The 19,247-nt window shown below is 45.4% G+C and overlaps 1 protein-coding gene across 8 annotated transcripts in view; it reads left to right on the top strand.

Moving 5' to 3' along the window:
- Window positions 1-386: 386 nt before the first annotated feature.
- The window catches only part of CC2D2A (coiled-coil and C2 domain containing 2A), a 147,576-nt gene continuing 128,715 nt past the window's right edge, over window positions 387-19,247 (top strand). For 4 of the 8 annotated variants that reach the window (XM_044226091.1, XM_044226090.1, XM_044226087.1 and 1 more), the window contains exons 1-4: window positions 387-552; window positions 6,292-6,350; window positions 8,493-8,576; window positions 10,418-10,544. In XM_044226091.1, coding sequence (XP_044082026.1) covers window positions 6,312-6,350; window positions 8,493-8,576; window positions 10,418-10,544 — 250 coding nt within the window. In that variant the 5' untranslated portion in view covers window positions 387-552; window positions 6,292-6,311. Of the gene's footprint in view, window positions 661-3,197; window positions 3,217-6,291; window positions 6,351-8,492; window positions 8,577-8,949; window positions 9,039-9,900; window positions 10,080-10,417; window positions 10,545-19,247 lie in introns of those variants that run through there. The other 4 variants (XM_044226088.1, XM_044226089.1, XM_044226093.1 and 1 more) reach the window with 4 other exon arrangements.

The following is a 19,247-nucleotide window of genomic DNA, read 5'->3' as shown; positions in this document are numbered from 1 at the left end:
GCCTCCACATTTAACTGGAAAACACTCCCGTGCCACACTCACTGGTGCCCGGCAGCACTGCTACAAAACCTTTCTGCAAATAAGCCAGACACACATGTGTGACCTTGCATCATTCTAAACCGCCTGACTCTGAGCATCGCCTTCTTTCACCAGAAATGCCCAGTGACCCTGATGACAGGGCGGAGGGCATGGCTTCTAAAGCTTTTCTTAGTTTCTTATCAGCCGCCCCAGGCTGATTCTTTGTCCTTCTTCTGCCAGCTGTGCTCCTCTATTCACCCAGTATGTTTATACTCCACTACTGGAAGCAACCTGTCTCTTTAAAAGAAAAAAAAAGAAAAGCCACCCAGTGACCTCCCTTAGGAACGTGTTGCTAAGTGGGTGTTTTGTCTCCCAGCTGGCTGCAGCCTCCCAGGGAGCAGCCCCAGGTCCGCCCCAACATCCAGCCTTTCCCTTTGGATTCTTTTAGAAGATGCAACAGTAGCCCTCGTCTCTCCACTTTCCCTTTCACCCCAGAAAGCGGAATCTGCAAAGTGCTTTGTAAAGTTTCTTAAGGTAATCCCTTCTTACCGGGAGAGGGCTGCGGCAATGGTGTCCTGCCTCCAGGGACGGGGCTTGGAGTTCAGCCTCTCCCCTTGGCACCCTAAACGGATGTAATGAATTGTAAGTGTAGGGGTTCTCATCACTGTGATTTATGTTTTACTTTCTGGAATTGAATCATAGAGCATTACTCGGGCTGCTTTGATTCGAGCGGCTGTCTGGTGCCTGGTTTGCAGGAAATGGAAGTCTGGCTCATCCCTGCCCCTGGGTGGAATTCCTCCCAGATGGTCGCTCTGCTTCCGTCCTGGGACTTTCATGCCGTCCTGTTGCATTCTGGTCTCCCGGAAACATTTGCTGCCTGTTGCATTTCTGAGTCTTTCAGTTCAAAGTGATTCTAGGGGCAAAGTTCTAATTATTGCAAACTTCATTCTGTTTGTCATTAGGCAGAGAAAGAGCCATTATAGGCAAAGGGAAGGGGATCACCACTCCAAAAAACCACAAGGAAATCTGCTAGCTGTTATTTATACTGCTAGTTTGCCTTCTTTGCAGAGAGAGGCTGTGGAAAGCTAATAGTCTCATGGGAAAGATGTGTCTGTTACTGGATTTTCATATAACCTCTTCTGCAGACAAATTCAGCTCCAGAATGAAATATCTCTCTATGTCTGTCTCCTAGAGCGCATTTAAAGAGTTGTTCATGCCAATATTTATCAAGCATGAACAATGCACCAGGCAAAGTGCTATAGTTCAGAATGTATAGAAATGCATTAGACTGGGTCAGAAGTTCAGAGTTTACTTGGAAGACAGACCTATAAACAGATGGGGTAAGGGCCATCAGATATTTATAAAAGAGTTGAACATGCTTGAAGCACAGTGAACTACTCCCAGGGAAGGCATGGGAGCCCTTAGTTCATCACATAAATGCATGGGGCATAGGCCATAGAGCGTAGCTCAAGTGTGGCATTTAAACATACCCTTCCAGGGTAATGTGTGTTATGTCAAGCTGATTAAATGATTCTATAGAGCTATATGTCACTAACTTTATACAAAGGGAAGTGGTGGCTGGACTACCTTGTAGAATTAGATTATGAATTTAGAAGGGGTGCATGTAGCACCTGCCAGGTTTCCAGGCTACATCCCTAACAGGCTAGGACAGAACAAACTAAGCTCGGTACACAGAGAGGAAATGCCTGTGGGCATATGGGGCTGGGTTGAGGGGTGTTTCAGAAGCACCAATGAGAAGGGAAACTCCCCGGGGCTCAGCTAATGGGGGGAAAGCAAGGACCTTAGGTTTTGGAGCAAGGAGGTTGAAAGTGGGAACCAAAGATAGTAATGAGGAACTTGAATGCCACCTCTCTTCTTTCTTATGATTCCCTTTCTGTCCTCTAAGCTCTTTTTTCATTCCACTTCTATCTTCTAGTTTCCCTCTATAACATCACCTTTTCTTAACAATAACACTTGCCAATCTCAAGATCCTGGTCCATGCTAGGTATTTTACCCACACACTCTTATGATCTAGTCCTTCTAGAATCATCAGGAGGTAAGAATTAGCATCGCAAGTTTACAGGAGAAGAAATGTATCTCAGAGAGGTGATGGCATTGCCTTGAGATCACCCAGCTGATAAATAGAGCTGGAATGGGAACCCAGGTTCATATAATGTTTTACAAAGGTCTCAGTATTTCTATACACCCATGTTCTCACTGTTTTGGAATAGGACGCTCATACTATGTTATTCTTTTTTTTTTTAAGATTTTATTTATTTTATTTGACAGAGATCACAAGTAGGCAGAGAGGCAGGCAGAGAGAGAGGAAGGGAAGCAGGCTTCCTGCTGAGCAGAGGGCCCGACACGGGGCTCGATCCCAGGACCCTGGGATCATGACCTGAGCCGAAATTAGAGGCTTTAACCCACTGAGCCACCCAGGCGCCCCCATACTATGTTATTCTTTAAGCAGCCCAAGGTGAGATGTAGTGCATCTTATATCATATACTTTCAATCTTTTCCCTGCGTCCTATAGAATTTGTCACAGCGTCCTCCGGTTATGACCCTGATCCACTCATGACCCTCGGAGACAGTCCATTTGTTTGGATGAAGGGATCAGTACTTCCCTAGAAAAATGCCTTTGGGTTTCTGCACTACGTTAAATAAATCATTGACCTAAAGGAGCCAAAGCCCTTTCTCACTGGGAAAATACTCTGGAGTTTTCAACTGTGTATATTTCCAGGATAGTGGACTAGCATACACTAGCCACTGATAGCTTTACAAAACCAGGAGTAAACGGTGAGACAGAGGGGAAGAGTGGCATGGGGAGCACCGTGGAATCACCAAGTCCTGGGGTCACATTCCGAATGTGACATGTAATGAACATAACGTTGGACAAAGCATGTAACCTGCCAGAGGCTAACCTCAGGGGAAGCTTTTGTCCCTCACATGGGAACAGAACGGTCGTAAGGTCTGGGGGTATCGTACATCTGGAGATAGCACGAAGTGAGTCTGCAGTAAACTATGGCTCTTATTTTGATGATGCCGATAGGAATATACTAACACGTGCTCAATGCATTTGGTGATGACAGGCTGCATATTAAAGTCAGGCGGTATTGATTGATTGATCTTTTCTTAGGAACCGTGCTCATGAAAAATAAATTTTGATGTCAGTTGATTTCCTGAGAAACTCATTCAAAGGTAATGATCAGGAAAGAATGAGGAGAAAAAAATCAACTCCGTTACATTTTTCACTTTTACTTCTATTTGTTTCGTATCTAACTTTTTTGTGTGTATTTATTGAGAATGAATCTTTCTTTCCTAAAATACATCACAGTTCTTTTTTTCCAGCTCATAATTACCAGAGTTGTTCACTAGAGAGTTTTGTGTCCTTCGGCATTCTGTTCTTGTTTTCTGCCCCTTGTTCTGTCAGGATCACCTCCTCTGTCCTTTTATTTTCTGAGCTGCTGTCATCAGCTTCCTTCTGCCATTTCTGGGAGTCTGTGAGGAGGTCTGGAAGGAAGACCTCAGATTTTCAGATGCGTTGTGTCCCTTAAAGATGCTAATTCCCCATCAGGGTCAGGGCAACCTTGAACACCTCAGATGAGCTGCTTAAATGACAGGGCCCAGCTGAGATTTGGATCCTGGGATATTAGGAAGGGCTTATGATTCATCAGTCCTAGTTATTCTCCACCGTGTTCTACCCCGTGTTCTCCTATTTGATCCTCCTGGCAGCCCAGAGAGGACAGTGAAGATTTAAAAGGGCTCCAGAAGGTGGCCACAGGAGACACCGCCAATAAATAGTGATTCAGTCATTCATTTGAAACACATTTATTGAATATCTACTGTGTGCCATACTCTTAGGTTCTGGGCATAAACAATGAACAAATGTCCCCACCCTCGTGCAGTTTATATGCTAACAGGAATAGACAGACAATCACAAATAAATAATGTAGAGTGGCAATAAATCTTATGGAAAAAGAAATCATTATAAGGTAGTTAGGGAGTCCCAGGAGGGTGAGGGAGGCAGGTTATCATTGTATTATGAGTTTTCTGGGAGGTTTTCTCTGAAGGGTCTCTGTAAGATCCTGAGGGAATTAAAAGAGACAAAGAGATAAGGTCCTGAGGGAATTAAAAGAGACAAAGAGGTTATCTTGGGCAGGAGAGTTTTAGGCAGAGGAAATGGCAAGTACAAAGCCCCTAAGGCCAGAGGAGTCAAATGCAGATCTTACAGAGCCCTGTAGGTGACTGAAAGGGTTTGGAATTTTACTCTGTTGAAAAAAGGAAGTCATTGGATTTTGAGTACAGGAAGGACATGATTGCGCTGGAATTTTAAACAATACACTCGCTTGGAAGAACAAACTCTGAATGAGCAAGGTGGGAAGCAGAGAGATTAGAAGGGTCTTAGAAGAAGCCATGTGAGAGACAGCGGTGCCTGACCAGGATGAGAACAGTAGAGTGCTTAGAGGTGAATTGGGGTGCTTAGAAGTGCTTAGAGGTTCTCAGAGATTGTTCTCAATGTAACCTGAAGGCAAAGCTGGCAGGATTTCCATGGATTGCATGTAGTGTGTCGTGTGAGAGTCACAGAGGAGTCAAGGACTCCGGGGCTTCTGGCTTAAGACGAGTGAGTTCTGTCTGTTGCAACAAGGAAGGCTGCAGCACAAGCAGAGTAGGGGGTCATGAGATGGAGCTTCACCTGGGGCACATCAGGCCAAGTGAAGGTATCCATCGAGCATCTAGATATTTGAGTCTGCAGCTCTGGGTGGGGAGTGTCAGTAGATGGGCAGCATTTAAAGCCAAGAGACAGAGAAAGACCACTACGAGATGAGTAGGGCAAAGCAGAGCCCCATGCATGGTCTTCGGGGAGATGCAGACAGGTACAGAGAAGTCTGGGAGCCTGAGGGAGGTAAGAGGAACGGCAAGAAAGAACACATCCCAGGAGCCAAGTGAAGAAACTACTTCAAGAAAAAAGGAGGTGATGGGTCACTTTTGTTACTGAATGCCTCTTAGGGTCAAAAAAGATGAGCACTAAGGATTGATCATTAGATGTGGCAAAGCAGGGCCACTGGAGACCCGGACAAGAGGAGTTACAGGGAGTGCTGAGCCCAGCAAACTGACTCAGAAAGAGGGTTTGAGAAGTTTTCCTGTAGAAGGTTGTAAAACTGAGCACTAGGTAGAAAGAGAAGTGAAGTCCAGAGAGAGCCCCCCCCTTTTTTTGGAAGATTATTCATTTATTTGAGAGAGAGAGAGAGAGAGCACGCACAGAGGAAGAGGAAGAAGCAGGTTCCCCATGGAACAGAGAGCCCAATGCAGGGCTCAGTCCCAGGACCCTGGGATCATGATCTGAGCAAAAGGCAGATGCCCAACTTACTGAGCCACCCAGGCACCCCCAGAAAGAGCCCTTTTAAAGAAAGGGCCAATTGGGGGCGCCTGGGTGGCTCCGTGGGCTAAGCCGCTGCCTTTGGCTTGGGTCATGATCTCGGAGTCCTGGGATCGAGTCCCTGGGATCGAATCTCTGCTCAACAGGGAGCCTGCTTCCTCCTCTCTGCCTGCCTCTCTGCCTGCTTGTGATCTCTCTCTCTGTCAAATAAATAAATAAAATATTTTTTTTAAAAAAAGGGGGGGGCAATTGCAACACTTTTTTTCATGGAAGGAAATGAGCCAATACAGCAGGAAGACGTAATTATTCAGAGGAAAGGGGGAAATTGTCAATTCAAGGTCCCAGAGGAGGGCTGTGATGGGGCCTGTACACAGGGTGAGGTGCCAGCCTCGATGGGAGCTGGGATAGGCACGGCAGTGAGTGGAAGCAGAAGAGGGTGGGATAGGGGCAGGAGGTGGGGAGAGCCCCTCCTGTGTCATCTCTCTTTCCAGTGAACTGAGAATCAAAGCCAAGGAAGGAGAGTGAGGCTGGGTTGGGGAGGTGGGGTTTGAGGGGAAAGGGGAAGCTGTGGACTGGATGGCCACCAGGAGCCTCTGACTCCAAGGGTTGAACTCTTTCTCACTTCCACCTGCTTCACAGTGGTGCCAGGTTCATGGTTGGACTCATTGCTGGGCTCATGGGATCAGAAGGGTCTAGCATTCTTTCTTTTCCTCTGAGGCTCGTTTACACCAATCTCCATCTGCAAGCACATATTCCTTGGGAATGAAACGTTTACTCAGCTCTAACACTTCATTAACCATCGAGGTCAGCTTCCTATTCATGGATAGGAAGAATAATGTTTCACTGATTTTCAAAGGTCTGACTTCTTTGTTTTCTGTGTTTTTCCTCCTGTCCAGGAACTGCCATTGCAGTCAAAATGAATCCCAAGGAAGAAAAAGTAAAAATTATCACAGAGGTAAGTGGTTGCTTGGATGTTCCCCTAAAGGTATGTTTGTGTGTGCACTGCATTCGTGTCGCACGTGTTTGTGAGTGAGGATGTTAGGTCAGCAACAAGCATTTTCTGCACACAGGCTGCATGCAGAGGGTCCTATGCCAGGCATGTGTTGGGGATGGGGGCTGAGGTGTAGGAAATGCATCCTTGTGGGCTGTCTGTGAATGTTCTGAGGCTGCTTGGTTTCCACTTCATGAATTCCGACGCACAGCCATTTTGAGTTATCACCTGCTGCTGATCAGCTCCACTGAAGCACATTGATTTGCAGAGAAATTCAGAGTGAAGGTAATAATCATAGATTATAACCACTAATGAAATCTTCTGTCACAAGGAGTCCTGCAATTTCCAACCCATAATGTACAAAACATCATTAAACATGATCTAGGACAGAGAAGGAAGACCATCTCCTGTTAGGAGACCGTAGACCTCTGAATGGAGAAGCTACTGCCCTAAAGCCTAGCTTCTTTCCTGGCTCCTAGGCTCACTGACTTGAAACCACAGAGGCAGAAATGGAGAAAATAGGCTGCTTTCTACTGAGAACTTCTGAAGCCAGAAGGAGCTAGCTAAAACCAAGCAGGTTTGCTTGAAGCCAATTCTGACAAACCACATAAATCTACATCAGCTTATGCATTCATGCAACAAACATTTATAGTGCCTCTGGTCTCTGGGGTTACAGCAACAAGCAAAACCCTGTGCCTTCATGGAGTTTCTATTCTACCTAATTTGTAGTCCTACTAGACAGTTTCCCACTGACAGAGAATCAAAACATTATTGACAAGCAAGCAAACAAAAAACAATTAAACCAAAACAAAACCCAAATTTTCCACAGATCTGTCCTAAGCCAGCGAGAGCTTAAACATGAGTTAAGGGCATATTTGCACATCTCAGTCTTACCCATATCCTATAACCCAAGTTGGCCAACTCCTAAGATAAGAATACCCCCTACCTGGTTTCCACTTCATGAATTCCGACGCACAGCCATTTTGAGTTATCACCTGCTGCTGATCAGCTCCACTGAAGCACATTGATTTGCAGAGAAATTCAGAGTGAAGGTAATAATCATAGATTATAACCACTAATGAAATCTTCTGTCACCACCTACCTGGTGGCCCTGAGTCATGAAGCCCCAGTGAGAATGGGACTTGCACCTAGATGATGAGTCAGGGAGATCAGGTCCCTTGGACAAAAGAGAGCCCAAGCTCTGAACATTCGCTGGTTAGGACCTCAGTTCCCTCCACTAACTGAAGTTCTTGCCATCTCTAAGCTCAATGACCAAGGGCAGGGATGTGAAATTGGAGGCTGTCTCAGCAACGAAAATCCCAGTTTCGTTTTGAACACCTTTCTAATGACTTCGGTATAAACGGGTGAGGTTCCGGGTTTACCTTGCTACCTCGCTCACATCCAGAGGTGTTTGTGGCCCAGTTTATAAAACTCTAGAACCAGAGAAGTTTAAAGCTTGAACACTTCTGAGCATTCAGCTCTACCATTTTATAAGTAAAACTTTAGAAAGCGCAATGTGGAAAAAGAGAACAAAGTTTGCACTGTGAAAGAGTTTCTCTGTTTTCAAAAAGACCTGCAAACATTTTCTTTAAATTGAAACCTCATGGTGACTGGACATGTATCTTCATTATTCCTAACCTGAGACTGAGGCTGGGGGTGCAGAGGAGCCCGGCCCTTGGAACCCCAGGTCTGATTCCAATGTCATCCTGTGCTCCGTCTGGACACACCGGCTATCCTGGCAGATTCACTTGTCCTTGGCCATCATTAGATCATGCGTTTGGAGGCCATGGGGTCTCTCTGGAAGCATAGTGATGTCCTATGCACAAATGAGGATCTGGGACAGTGGAGGCTCCAACAACACCCCATTTATGACTTTTCCATTTGGATACAACTTTTCAAGACCATGACTATTTTGAGAAGAGTGGATGCTGGTGGCTGCTCAGACCATGGCAGCTGTCCCTTTGCTCACATTCAAGTTTTGGGGAGGGACAAGATGGCTATTTTAATGTTAATACATAAAATGCCCCCTCCCCCCACTTACTGGGTTTTGTTTCCCAACTGACAGGGGGACCAAGTGATGACTCTTCCCTTTGCATTTTTTCAAAGGAGTTCATCGAAAACGATGAGGACACAGGTGTGGGAAGGCAGAAGAAGACCTCAAAGACTGCAAGACAAAAAAGGAAGAAACAGGTAGGTAGGACTAGGGAGCAGGTGTCTGTGCATCAGACTAGTTAGCAAGATGCTCCCACCTGCAGGGGACCACACCTCCTTCTGAGGGTGCCCCCCTGGAAAAGGCAGGGATGGGGATGAAAGGTGCAGGGTGTAGGACCTGTGTGGGGCCTCACAGGTGACCCTCATAAGGAGGCCCTGGTTGATATTCTGAGCGTTTTCCTTCTGAGGTTCCTCAGGTCTCCTGAGAGAGAAAGCCAGAGAAGAGGGAAGGCGGAGTCTTTTGAGAGGCCATGAACTGAGGCTGGCGATAGATGGCAGTGCAGGATTACGAATCATGGGGAATTCCCCCTTTCTCCAATTTCAAATACAAATTCAGCAGCGGTCTAAACCAGCAGGCCCCCCACCCCCCAGCTCTCCTCCACAAGAGTGACGCTCCTGGTCTGGGAGCATCCATCCCCCAGCAAGACCAGCCTTCTCAAGGTAAATAAATCCCCGTGCTCAGGAACCCCTTTCCTCAGAGAAAAGGGTGGCAGGGAAGTTCTTCTGGAGCGGCAATTTTCTTGGAAAAATGGAGATCCCAGCAGGGGAGGGAAGAGAGAGAGAGCGCCATTTTGAGCCAGCGGCCACGTGATGGGACTGCCTAGAGAGGGTGGCTGGGAGGTGGGGAGGACACCAGGGGATGGAAGTCTGGGAGAAACACCCTCTCTCCACCAGCCCCCACCCCTACCCAGCACACTCCAGCTGGGAGGGGCTGAGAGGCGACCTCTGCCTCTCCTGCAGCGGATGGAGCAGCCCAGGGGAGGGCCAGGGCTCGGGAGGCGCTGCCAGCCAAGTAGCTGGTCTCTCTGGCCACTGAGGGAGCTTTAACCCCTTCCTACAGGATCCCTCAGAGACTCTGCAGCCAGGACAGGGGACCTAGCACAGACGGAAAGAATGCAAGCCCTTAGCTCAACGACCACAGTGAGCAGGGGTGACAGGCGCGAACCAAGACAGGACAGGAAAAAGAAGAAGGGATGGGGAGGAGAGCTTAATACCAGGCTTGCAGACCACGGAGCAGGAGCAGTTTGAGCGGGGGCAGAGGTTGCAGGGGGGCATTGCCAGAAATCCAGAAGACTGTTTCTTAATGCCAGTGGCACTTCAGAATGGAATCTGGGAGGAATGTGGTTGTTTTTTTAGGATGGTGCCTTAGATCCAACCCACGCCACTCATTTAAATCAAAATGTCTGCGTTTTGCTCCTGGCCTGATACTTTGCAGCAAGCATCTCCATGAATGGGCTATTTTTATCTCCCTACTTTAAGATGGGGAAGGAAGGAAGCTAGGCAGTCAAGTAACTTGCCCAAAGTCCCAAGGTTCATCTGAGCTCAGAGTCAAGCCTTTGGCTCCAAAAGCCGTCACTCAGCCTTGGCCTCCACTGCCACCTCTGCGCACCAGCCTCCCTTTCTCCTCGGGGAGCAGGGGAAGGAACCAAAGGCTATTCTTTGCCCTGAATCATCCGGGGACACTTTGGCAGCTGTTTCCAGGTGATTTGGAGTCAAGATCACATAGTTTGGCCATGGCTTTTCTGCTCCCCTTCTCTACCCAATTTCTGCAGAGCTCTGCACAGTATACATAGAAATCGTGGAAATATTTATTTTATGTGGGAATTTCACAAGAACCCTCTTTCGGTAATTTCACAAGAACCCTCTTAGACAAACTCAGGGTTGGCATCCCTTTTCTGACGCCGGTGACAGGACCACGGATATCTAGATCTGAATAGTATTTGGGTCTGTCTCCTAGCTAAATGACTCACCTCATCCCCAGATAGGATCTAAGTCAATAGAAGCCCTGGGAGTAACCATCTCTAACCTTCTGCCCACAGCTGCCCACTGCTGGTGGCCCCGAGGAAATGGTGTCTGAAAATCCCCACTTGGGTGACCAGCAGGAGCCCATGCAGGAAGATTCTGACACTCGGCCCCTGAGCATAACAAGCCGCCGTGGCCCACGGAGTAAGTGTCCCCACATCAAGTTCAGCCAGTATTAATTAATTGCTTACTATGATCAGCACAGAGCCATATGGGAATTTTTTTTTTTTTCATATGGGAATTTTTAATGGGTCGTATTTCTCATTCGTGGCCGCCACCCCTCCACCCACTTCTAGGGGTGGATAATTTTCTAGGTTAGCATCTGTCTGGGAGACAAGACACATAGCTTCAGGACACGTTTATATAGCCACATGTGTTTATAAGTATTCCTTGAAATAGGAATAGTAACAGGTGTCCAGATTCGTAGAAATTCAAGGGAGGGTGAATGGTTAGGAAGCCACCCAAGCTCAAGAAGTGGGCCTTGGATCAGATGTTGCAAGACTCCAGGGAACTTGGGAGGGTCTCAATGGTCTTGGCCCTCCGGGACTCCTGCACATACCACACCCCACACACATGCATATTCTTCCCCCTTCCAAGAACCTCCACTACCAAGGACATCATTAATTAGCTGCTCAATTGTAGAGAAAAGGGTTATCCCTTGCTTATGGCTTTTCATGAGAAGTGGATTAGACTACAGGAGAAGGTGTGGAACACTTTTCAGTTGTTAAGTAATCATTACACAATTGGTTACCCTGTCTCCCTGCAGCAGGGCTGAGGAAGAAAGTGACTATTGGAAACCAGAGGGCTTTGGAAGCAAACTCATCCGAAGTCCAACCCTAAGAAAAATGTGGTTCCCATCTAAGAGCGATGATATCATAGGACTGTTACAAATTAGGAAAACAGAACCAAACTTTATCCCATAGAGTCACTTTTCTTTCGAAATGCTCAAAATTACTCGTTATTGAAGATTACAACTTGTCATAATTCAGGCTACCACAATAAAATACCATAGCCCGGGTAACTCAGTCGGCAGGCATCTATGTTCTCGTAATTCTGGAAGCTGGAAGTTCAAGCCAGGGTGCCTGGGTGGTGGGTTTCCTGCAAGGCCTCTCTTCCTGCTTTAGACATTCAGGTGTCTGAGTTTATAAGGACACGAATCCTACTTATCAGGGTCCCACTGTGTAACTCCATTTAACCTCCATTACCTCCTCAGAGGCCCTCTCTCCAAATATGGTCACATAAGGAGCTAGGGCTTCAACATAAGAATTCTTCAGAGACAGAATTTGTCCATAGCATAACTATTGGATAATTAAGTAGTTATTTTTATATTTTATATTTTTTTATATTTTTTAAGATTTTATTTATTTATTTATTTATGAATTGAGAGACAGAGTGTGTGCACATGTGAGGGTGGGTGGGGCCGAGGGAGAGAATCTTCAGCAGACTCCATGCCCCATGCAGAGCTCAGCTAGGGCTTGATCCCACAACCCTGAGACACCATCCTCAGCCACAACCTAGAGCTGGATGCTCAACCCAATGAACCACGCAGGTGTCCCATTTAGTAGTTATTTTTAAATCAAGGGAAAAAAGGTCAGAGAGGTTGGCCAATAGTAAAACTCTTCTTCTAAGATTTTATTTATTTATTTGAGAGAGAGTGAGAGAGAGAGCATGAGTGGAGAGAGGGAGAAGCACACTCCCCGCTGAGCAGGGAGCCCTGTGCCGGGCTTCATCCCAGGACCCTGAAATCATGACCTGAGCTGAAGGCAGACACTTAACCTACTGAGCCACCCAGTCTCTAAATAAAAAGTCAATTCGTTCCTTATTCCTAAAATAGGAAAATTACTATTTACTATCACGGGAGTGGTTGTGAGGATGAAATTTTAAAAAGGCATGTACGTACTTTAAATAGCAGGCACTGTAACAAATACACTAGCATATTACATAGATAACGCACAGTGACTCAGCTGTTCTACACCTAAGAGACTTTGGGACTTTGCATTAGTCCAAAAGTGAAAAATTTTTAAAGGCTCTCTTTCTGATTTGGAGAAAAGGAGAACAATGGAAAGCTAAGATGTGCCTGCCTGAACAAGGTCATGACGAGCGGGTGTCTGGACATCCCTGGGTAGCTAACACTGTTGTTAGTTGGCAGCACAAGTGGGCCAAGAGGTAAAGAAAACAGCCCTATGAGTGAGCTGGGGTCACCTGGTGGGTAAAAAGCCTGAGGGGCCAGGCATGCATCGGAAACGAGAGGTCAAGATGAGCAGAAAGCCAGCCATGGGTCAAGATCGCAGGACAGATCTCATTCGTGACACCAACGCACAGTAAAGCAAGAGACAGATGAGGGACCGGCGTTGACAAGAGCCATGAGAAATACAGCAAAGACTCTGGGTTGAAGCAGGGCCAGGGGCACCACGGAGCAACAGAGGAACACATGCTGAAGGGTGTGTAGGAGTCGTGAGGGAGCATTGGGGGAGGAGGCATCCAGACAGATAGCTTGGAAACACATAAATGTGAGCAGAAAACCATGCACGCTGAGCTAGGTAGAGGCAGCCTGGGAAATCACATACCTCTGCCTTTTGTTACAAGTATAGCATTGAGTCCAGCCCACTGTCAAGGGGAGGGACATTGGGCTTCCCCCTTTAAAGAGAGGTGTGTCTGTTGGAGAAATTTATGGACATATTTTTAAGCCACCGTGTTCATCTTTCTTTAAAACTCTGTAGGCTGCTTTCCTACTCAGAAGTCTGTGATGAGCATCACATAAAATCCACACTCCTTCTTTGTTCTGGGTCCCCAGACCCTATGTTCTCTGGCCCCTTCCACTGCTGTTTCCTCTCCTCTCCCATCTGTCCCCACCTACTTGACTGCGTGCTGACCTCAGAATGCCTGGTGACCACCTGAGCATCCCAGGCTTTGGTGCCCCCTCAAGGAAAGCTCTCCACCCATGCCTTCTGCAACCCTGGGGCAGAAAGGCCAGGAAGTTGTAGCCGTGAAGACCATAGTCTTTGGGGTCAAATGAGTGAGGGTACCAATCTCTACCTGTCCGTTTCTTACTCGCTTGGGCAATTTCCCCCAGCTCTCTAAACTTCAGTTTCTTTATTTGCAAAGTGAGGACAAGAACAGAATACCTTAATACCTCCAAAGAGTTTATATTCCAGTTGGGGGGTGAGAGGGAAAAAGAGAATGTGAGTTAGGCATGATGGAGATACAGTGTGGCAGGCTGTGGGAAGTGCGGCAGAGGCAGGTAAAGACCAAGCTGGCCCAGAAGCAGTGGGTGTCAGGGAGGGAGGGCTGCTATTTTTTGAAGGGTCATCAGGGGAAGGCCTCTCCATTCAGACCACGTTTGAGCAGAGGCCTTGGAGGAATATGGAAGATCCCTGAGAAAAGTGCTCTTTTTTTTTTTTTTAAAGATTTTGTTTATTTATTTAAGAGAGAGCATGAGTTGGGGAGGAGCAGAGGGAGAGGAAGAAGCAGGCTCCAGTAGGGAGCCCAATGTGGGGATCAATCCCGGGACCCCAGGATCATGACCCAAGCCGAAGGCAGATGCTGCTTACCTAACTGAGCCATCCAGGCACTACCAGAAAAGAGCTCTTAATGCAAGAGTGTGCTCAGTATGGTTACAGCACAGCAAGGAGGACCCCCTGGTTGACAGAGTGAGCAAGGAGGAAAAATAGGAAATGAGACCAGAAGGGAGGAGCCTGTGGGCCCCTACACTTTCAGTCCCTGTGAGATGAGGGCTGCCAGAGGGTCTGCTCTGACTTAAGGCTGCAAGATGCCATGTTAAGCGGTTTACTCTGGAAGGTGTGAGAACAGAACACAGACCAGGCAAAGAGCAAGGGCAAAACCCAAGAGAGTGGTGGTGGCGACTGGGACCAAAGTAGCAGTGAAAGAGGTGAAAAGAAGGGGTGAGATTCAGGGCCTCTGGAAGGTAGAAGCAGCAGGCTTTCTGCCTGAACTGAACAGGAGTTTTGAAAGCGAGACCGATGATGTCAGCTTTGTAACTTGAGCAACTGGGAAAAGAGAGTTGCCATTGACAGAGGGGAAAGATGGCAGAAGGAATGGGTTTGGGGTAAATGAGCAAAGGACTTGAAAAGTGTGAGATGTCCACTGGATATCCAAGTGGAGTTGGAGATTGGGGTCCAGAAGTTGGGCAGGCCTTTGCTGACCGTCTGTCTAAAAGAGAACTTCCCCACCTCCTCCTATTCTGTCCTCCCCCTGGTTTTCCTCTAGAGCCCTCATCACCCCCTGGCATGCTCCAGGCAGCTGTTTGCTGACTGTCCCTGAGAGCAGGACTGAGTCTTCTCCATTCATGGCTGACCCTAACCCCCTAACCCCAGTGCCCAGAGCAGTACTCGGGCCAGGGTAGAGGCTCGGTGACATTTGTTGGACAGTCTGCCCTGGGCATACCAGCCAAAGCCTCAGACAGAGCCCTGTCAGACTTTGTGGGAGAAGCAGAGGATGAGGAGGTGAAAGTTATAAAAATGAGTGTTAGAGTATAAGAGGAACAGGGCCTAGGGGCGCAGGGTTCCACCATGAGTTCAAGTAGGCTGGCTGCTCTAGGGAGAGAGGAGTTTCCAACCCTCAGGCACATTTTCTCCTCAACGCCTTTTATTATGTTTTCCAAGCAGAACAGGAAATACAAATTTATTTTCTCTGCTCACAGTTCTTTAACCCATCTATTAAGGCTTTACGTGTCTGGTTATCAAAATAGCTTTTGATATTCTCAAAAGAAATCAAATGTCACCAAAGCAAGTGCCAAGTCCTTAAGATCGTAAACGTAAGACCCTTTGGGGCTTCTGTTTTTCATTATGAAAATTCAAACATGCACAGAATTAAATAAAATTCAGGGAACCAGGGAACCTGGTTGGCTCAGTCAGTAGATCATGGGACTCTTGATCTCAGGGTTGTGAGTTCAAGATCCACACGGCTGTAAAACTTATTTTAAAAAAAAAATCCAGTGAACCTCATATGCACCACACCAGATTCAAGGATTAATAAGATTTTGCCATGTTTAAGTAGCGCCTTTCTCTCTCTCTCTTTTTTTGTCTTTGCCAGAATATATATAAATTGTGGTTTAAAAATAAAACCCATAAAATTTGCCATCTTAATCTTTTTTTTTTTCTTTTTGAGGAAGAGAGAGAGAGAACGAGCAGCAGAGAACACTGTACCTGTGCACACGAGTCGGGGGAGGGGCAGAGGGAGAGAGAGAATATTAAGCGGGCTCCATGCCCAGCCCAATGCAGGGCTCGGTCTCATAACCCTCAGATCACGACCTGAGTCAAAATCAAGAGTCAGACACTTAACTGACTGAGACACCCAGGCACCCCAACCCATCTTAACCACTTTTTTTTTTTTAAAGATTTTATTTATTTGACAGGTAGAGATCACAAGTAGGCAGAGAGGCAGGTAGAGAAAGGAGGTATCATGCTCCCCGCTGAGCAGAGAGCCCGATGTGGGGCTCGATCCCACGACCCTGGGATCATGACCTGAGCCAAAGGCAGAGGCTTTAATCCACTGAGCCACCCAGGTGCCCCCATCTTAACCATTTTTAAATATACACTTCAGTAGAGGTAACTGTTCCCATTTGTACGACAGATCTTTGGAACTCTTCTTCTTGCAAAACTGAAACTCTATATTAAACACTACTAACTCCCCATTTCTCCTCCCTTAGCCCTTGACAACCTCTATCCTCCTTTCTGATGAAATGAATTCAATTTTTTCGCCACCCCATGTAGGTAAAATCATCAGTATTTGTCTTTATGACTGGCTCATTTCACTTAGCATAATGTCTTCAAGGTTCATCCACATTAGAGCATGTGATAGGAATCTGTTACTTTTCAAAGCTGAGTAGTATTTCATTATATCACATCCTGCTGATACATTCATCCTTTGTGGACATTTGAATTGCTTCTGCCTCTTGGCTATTGTGAACAACATTATCAACATGAATGTGCAGATACATCTTCACGCTCCCACTTTCATTTCTTCTGGATATATTGCAAGAAGTGAATGCTGGTTCATAAGGTAGTTCTTTGCTTAATATTTTGAGGAACCAACATACTTTTGCGTAGTGGGTGCATCATTTGTATTTCCACCAACACTGCACAAGGTATCCAGTTTCTCCACATCCTTACCAACATTTGTTATTTTCTGTTTGTTTCTACACTAGCCATCTTAAGTGGATGTGAGCTGATCTCTCATTGAGGTTTTGATTTGCATTTCTCTGATGGTTAGTGATGTTGAGCATCTTTTCATATGCTTATGGACCATTTGTGTATCGTGCTTGGGAGAAACATCTATCCTTTTCCATTTTCTTTTTTTCTTTTTTTTTTTTTTCTTTTCCATTTTCTGATCAAGTTATTTGTTTGGGTGGTTGTTGTTAAGTTACAGACAGACTTTATGGATTCTGTATATCAACCCTTATCAGATACATGATTTGCAAATTTTTTCTCCCATTCCACAGTTTGCATTTTCATTCCATTGATTATGTCCTTTGATGCACAAAAGCTTTTAAGTTTGAGGTTGTCCCACTTATCTGCTTTTGCTTTTATTGCCTGCACTTTGGGTGACTTAGCTCATAAGTCATTGCCAAATTCAGTGTCTTGAATCATTTCCTCTATGTTTTCTTCTAAGTTTTATAATTTTAGGTCTTACATTTGCATCTTTAATCCATTCTGAGTTTATTTTTTACAGGTTTTTTAAGGTAAGAATCCAAGTTCATTCTTTTGCATATGAATTGCCACTTTCCCAACATCGTTTGTTGAGGAGATAATTCTTTTCCCATTGAGTGTCTTGGCACCTTTGTTGAAGATCATTTGCCTATATGTGCAAATGCTTATTTCTGGGTTTTCTATCTATTCCACTCAAAGACATAATGTCTTTCTTTATGCCGGGACCATACCATTTTGATTACTATAGCTTTGTAATATGTTTTGAAGTCAGGAAGTGTGAGACTTCCAACTCCGTTCTTTCTCAAAATTATTTTGGCTATTTCAGGATCTCTTAATATTTCATATGAATAGAGATGAATTTCTCTATGTCTGTGAAAAATGCCAGTAAGATTTTGATAGGGATTGCATTAAATCTGTAGATCATCTTGGGTGGTAATGACATCCAACCCATGAACATGAGATATCTTGCCATTTATTTGTGTCTTTAATTACTCTCAGCAATGTTTCACAGTTCTCAGTGTACAAGTCCTTTGTGTCCTGGGTGAAGCTTATTCCTAAATATTTTATTCTTTTTCATGCTATTCTAAATGGAATTCTTTTCTTAATTTCTTAATTTTTAGCTTTTTTTGTTATTATTGTATAGAAACACAACTGATTTTTCATATCAACTTTGTATCCTCAATTTGGCTGAACAGTGTTTTTGTTTGGAATCTTCAGGGATTTCTATATGTAAGACCATGTCATCAGCAAACAGAGATAGTTTGATGTCTTCCTTTCCAAGTAGGAAACTTTTTTGTGTGACTTTTTTTTTTCTTGCTCTCTTAGTATGTCTGAGCTGCTATAACAGCATACCATAGACTGGATAACTTATAAAGAACAGAAATTTATTTCTCATAGATCTGGAGGCTGGAAAGTTCTAAGTCAAGGCACTGGCAGATTTGGTGTTTCATAAGGAGGGCCCACGTCCTGGTTCACGGATGGCTGTCATCTGGCTGTGTCCTTACACGGTAGAAGGTGGAAGGGAGCTAGTGCCTTATAAGGTCATGACCTCATAACCTAACTAGCTCCCCAAAACCTCAGTTCCAAATACCATCACACCGGGGCTAAATTATACTATAAGAATTTGGGGAGGACAGAAACATTCAGGCTATAGCATTTACCTAACCGCTCTGGCTAGGATTCCAATGCCGAGTTGAATAAAAGTTGGGAGGGGAAGCATCCTTGCTTTGCTCTGGCTCTTAGAGGAGACACTTCAGTTGTCTACCACTGAGCGCGATGTTATTTGTGGGCTTTCATGTATGGCCTCTACTGTGTTGAGGTAGTTGCCTTTTATCCTCATTTTGTTGAATTTTTTTTATCATAAAAGGATGTTAGATCTTGTCAAATGCTTTTTCTGCATCAGTTGAGGTAGTTTCGTGGGTTTTTTTTTCTGAGTTCTATTATGGAGGGGTATCATAGGGATAGATTTTCATATGCTGAACCATCCTGCCACCCCCTGAGCTATATTTTGTGTGTAAGTATAAGCCCAACCTGGGCTGGGCTAATACTATGTGTCAGTGGATCGTCTCTCATGACCAGTTTATGAATACTGTTTACATTTTCCTGGGGGAATCCTCAGGTTCAGTGGTTTCCCTAGCCCCAACAAGACAATTTATGTTAACAATGCAATGGAACTTTTTAAACTCACGTAATTCCATTTTATTTTCTTCCCTAAGCAATCAGTAGTTTATCTGAGTCGTCCTCCGAATCACCCGGCCAAGATAGATAGACGATACATAGATAGATGATAGATAGATGGATGGATGGACGGATGGAAGATAGACAAGGTAGACAGACAGATGATAAAATTTGACAGTCTTGAACTCTGAGAGCTTGAGAGCACATTCTGGGTCAGGTAGCAAGCTTTCTGATAGGATTTCTATCAAGATTCCTTATTCACTTTCCTTGCCCACATCCCATTATATTGCCAAGGTATTAAGATAAATAAACATGTCAAGCCAGCAAACATTCCTTGAAGCCTATAGAAACTGCAGTCAGACCCAATACTACTGTTCAGACATTCAGTCATGGGACCTTGAGCAATAACCTAATCTTCCCAAGCCACAAGAGCCTCATTTATAAAATGGGGATTGTAAAAAACCTCCACGTAATACAGCAGTTACAACAATGAAATCAGGAG

Source organism: Neovison vison, chromosome 11 (assembly GCF_020171115.1).
Source record: "Neovison vison isolate M4711 chromosome 11, ASM_NN_V1, whole genome shotgun sequence".
In the NCBI taxonomy this organism is placed as follows: Eukaryota; Metazoa; Chordata; class Mammalia; order Carnivora; family Mustelidae; genus Neogale; species Neogale vison.
The sequence above is the reverse complement of the archived record's forward strand: the minus strand, read 5'-3'. Positions and strand labels throughout refer to the sequence as shown.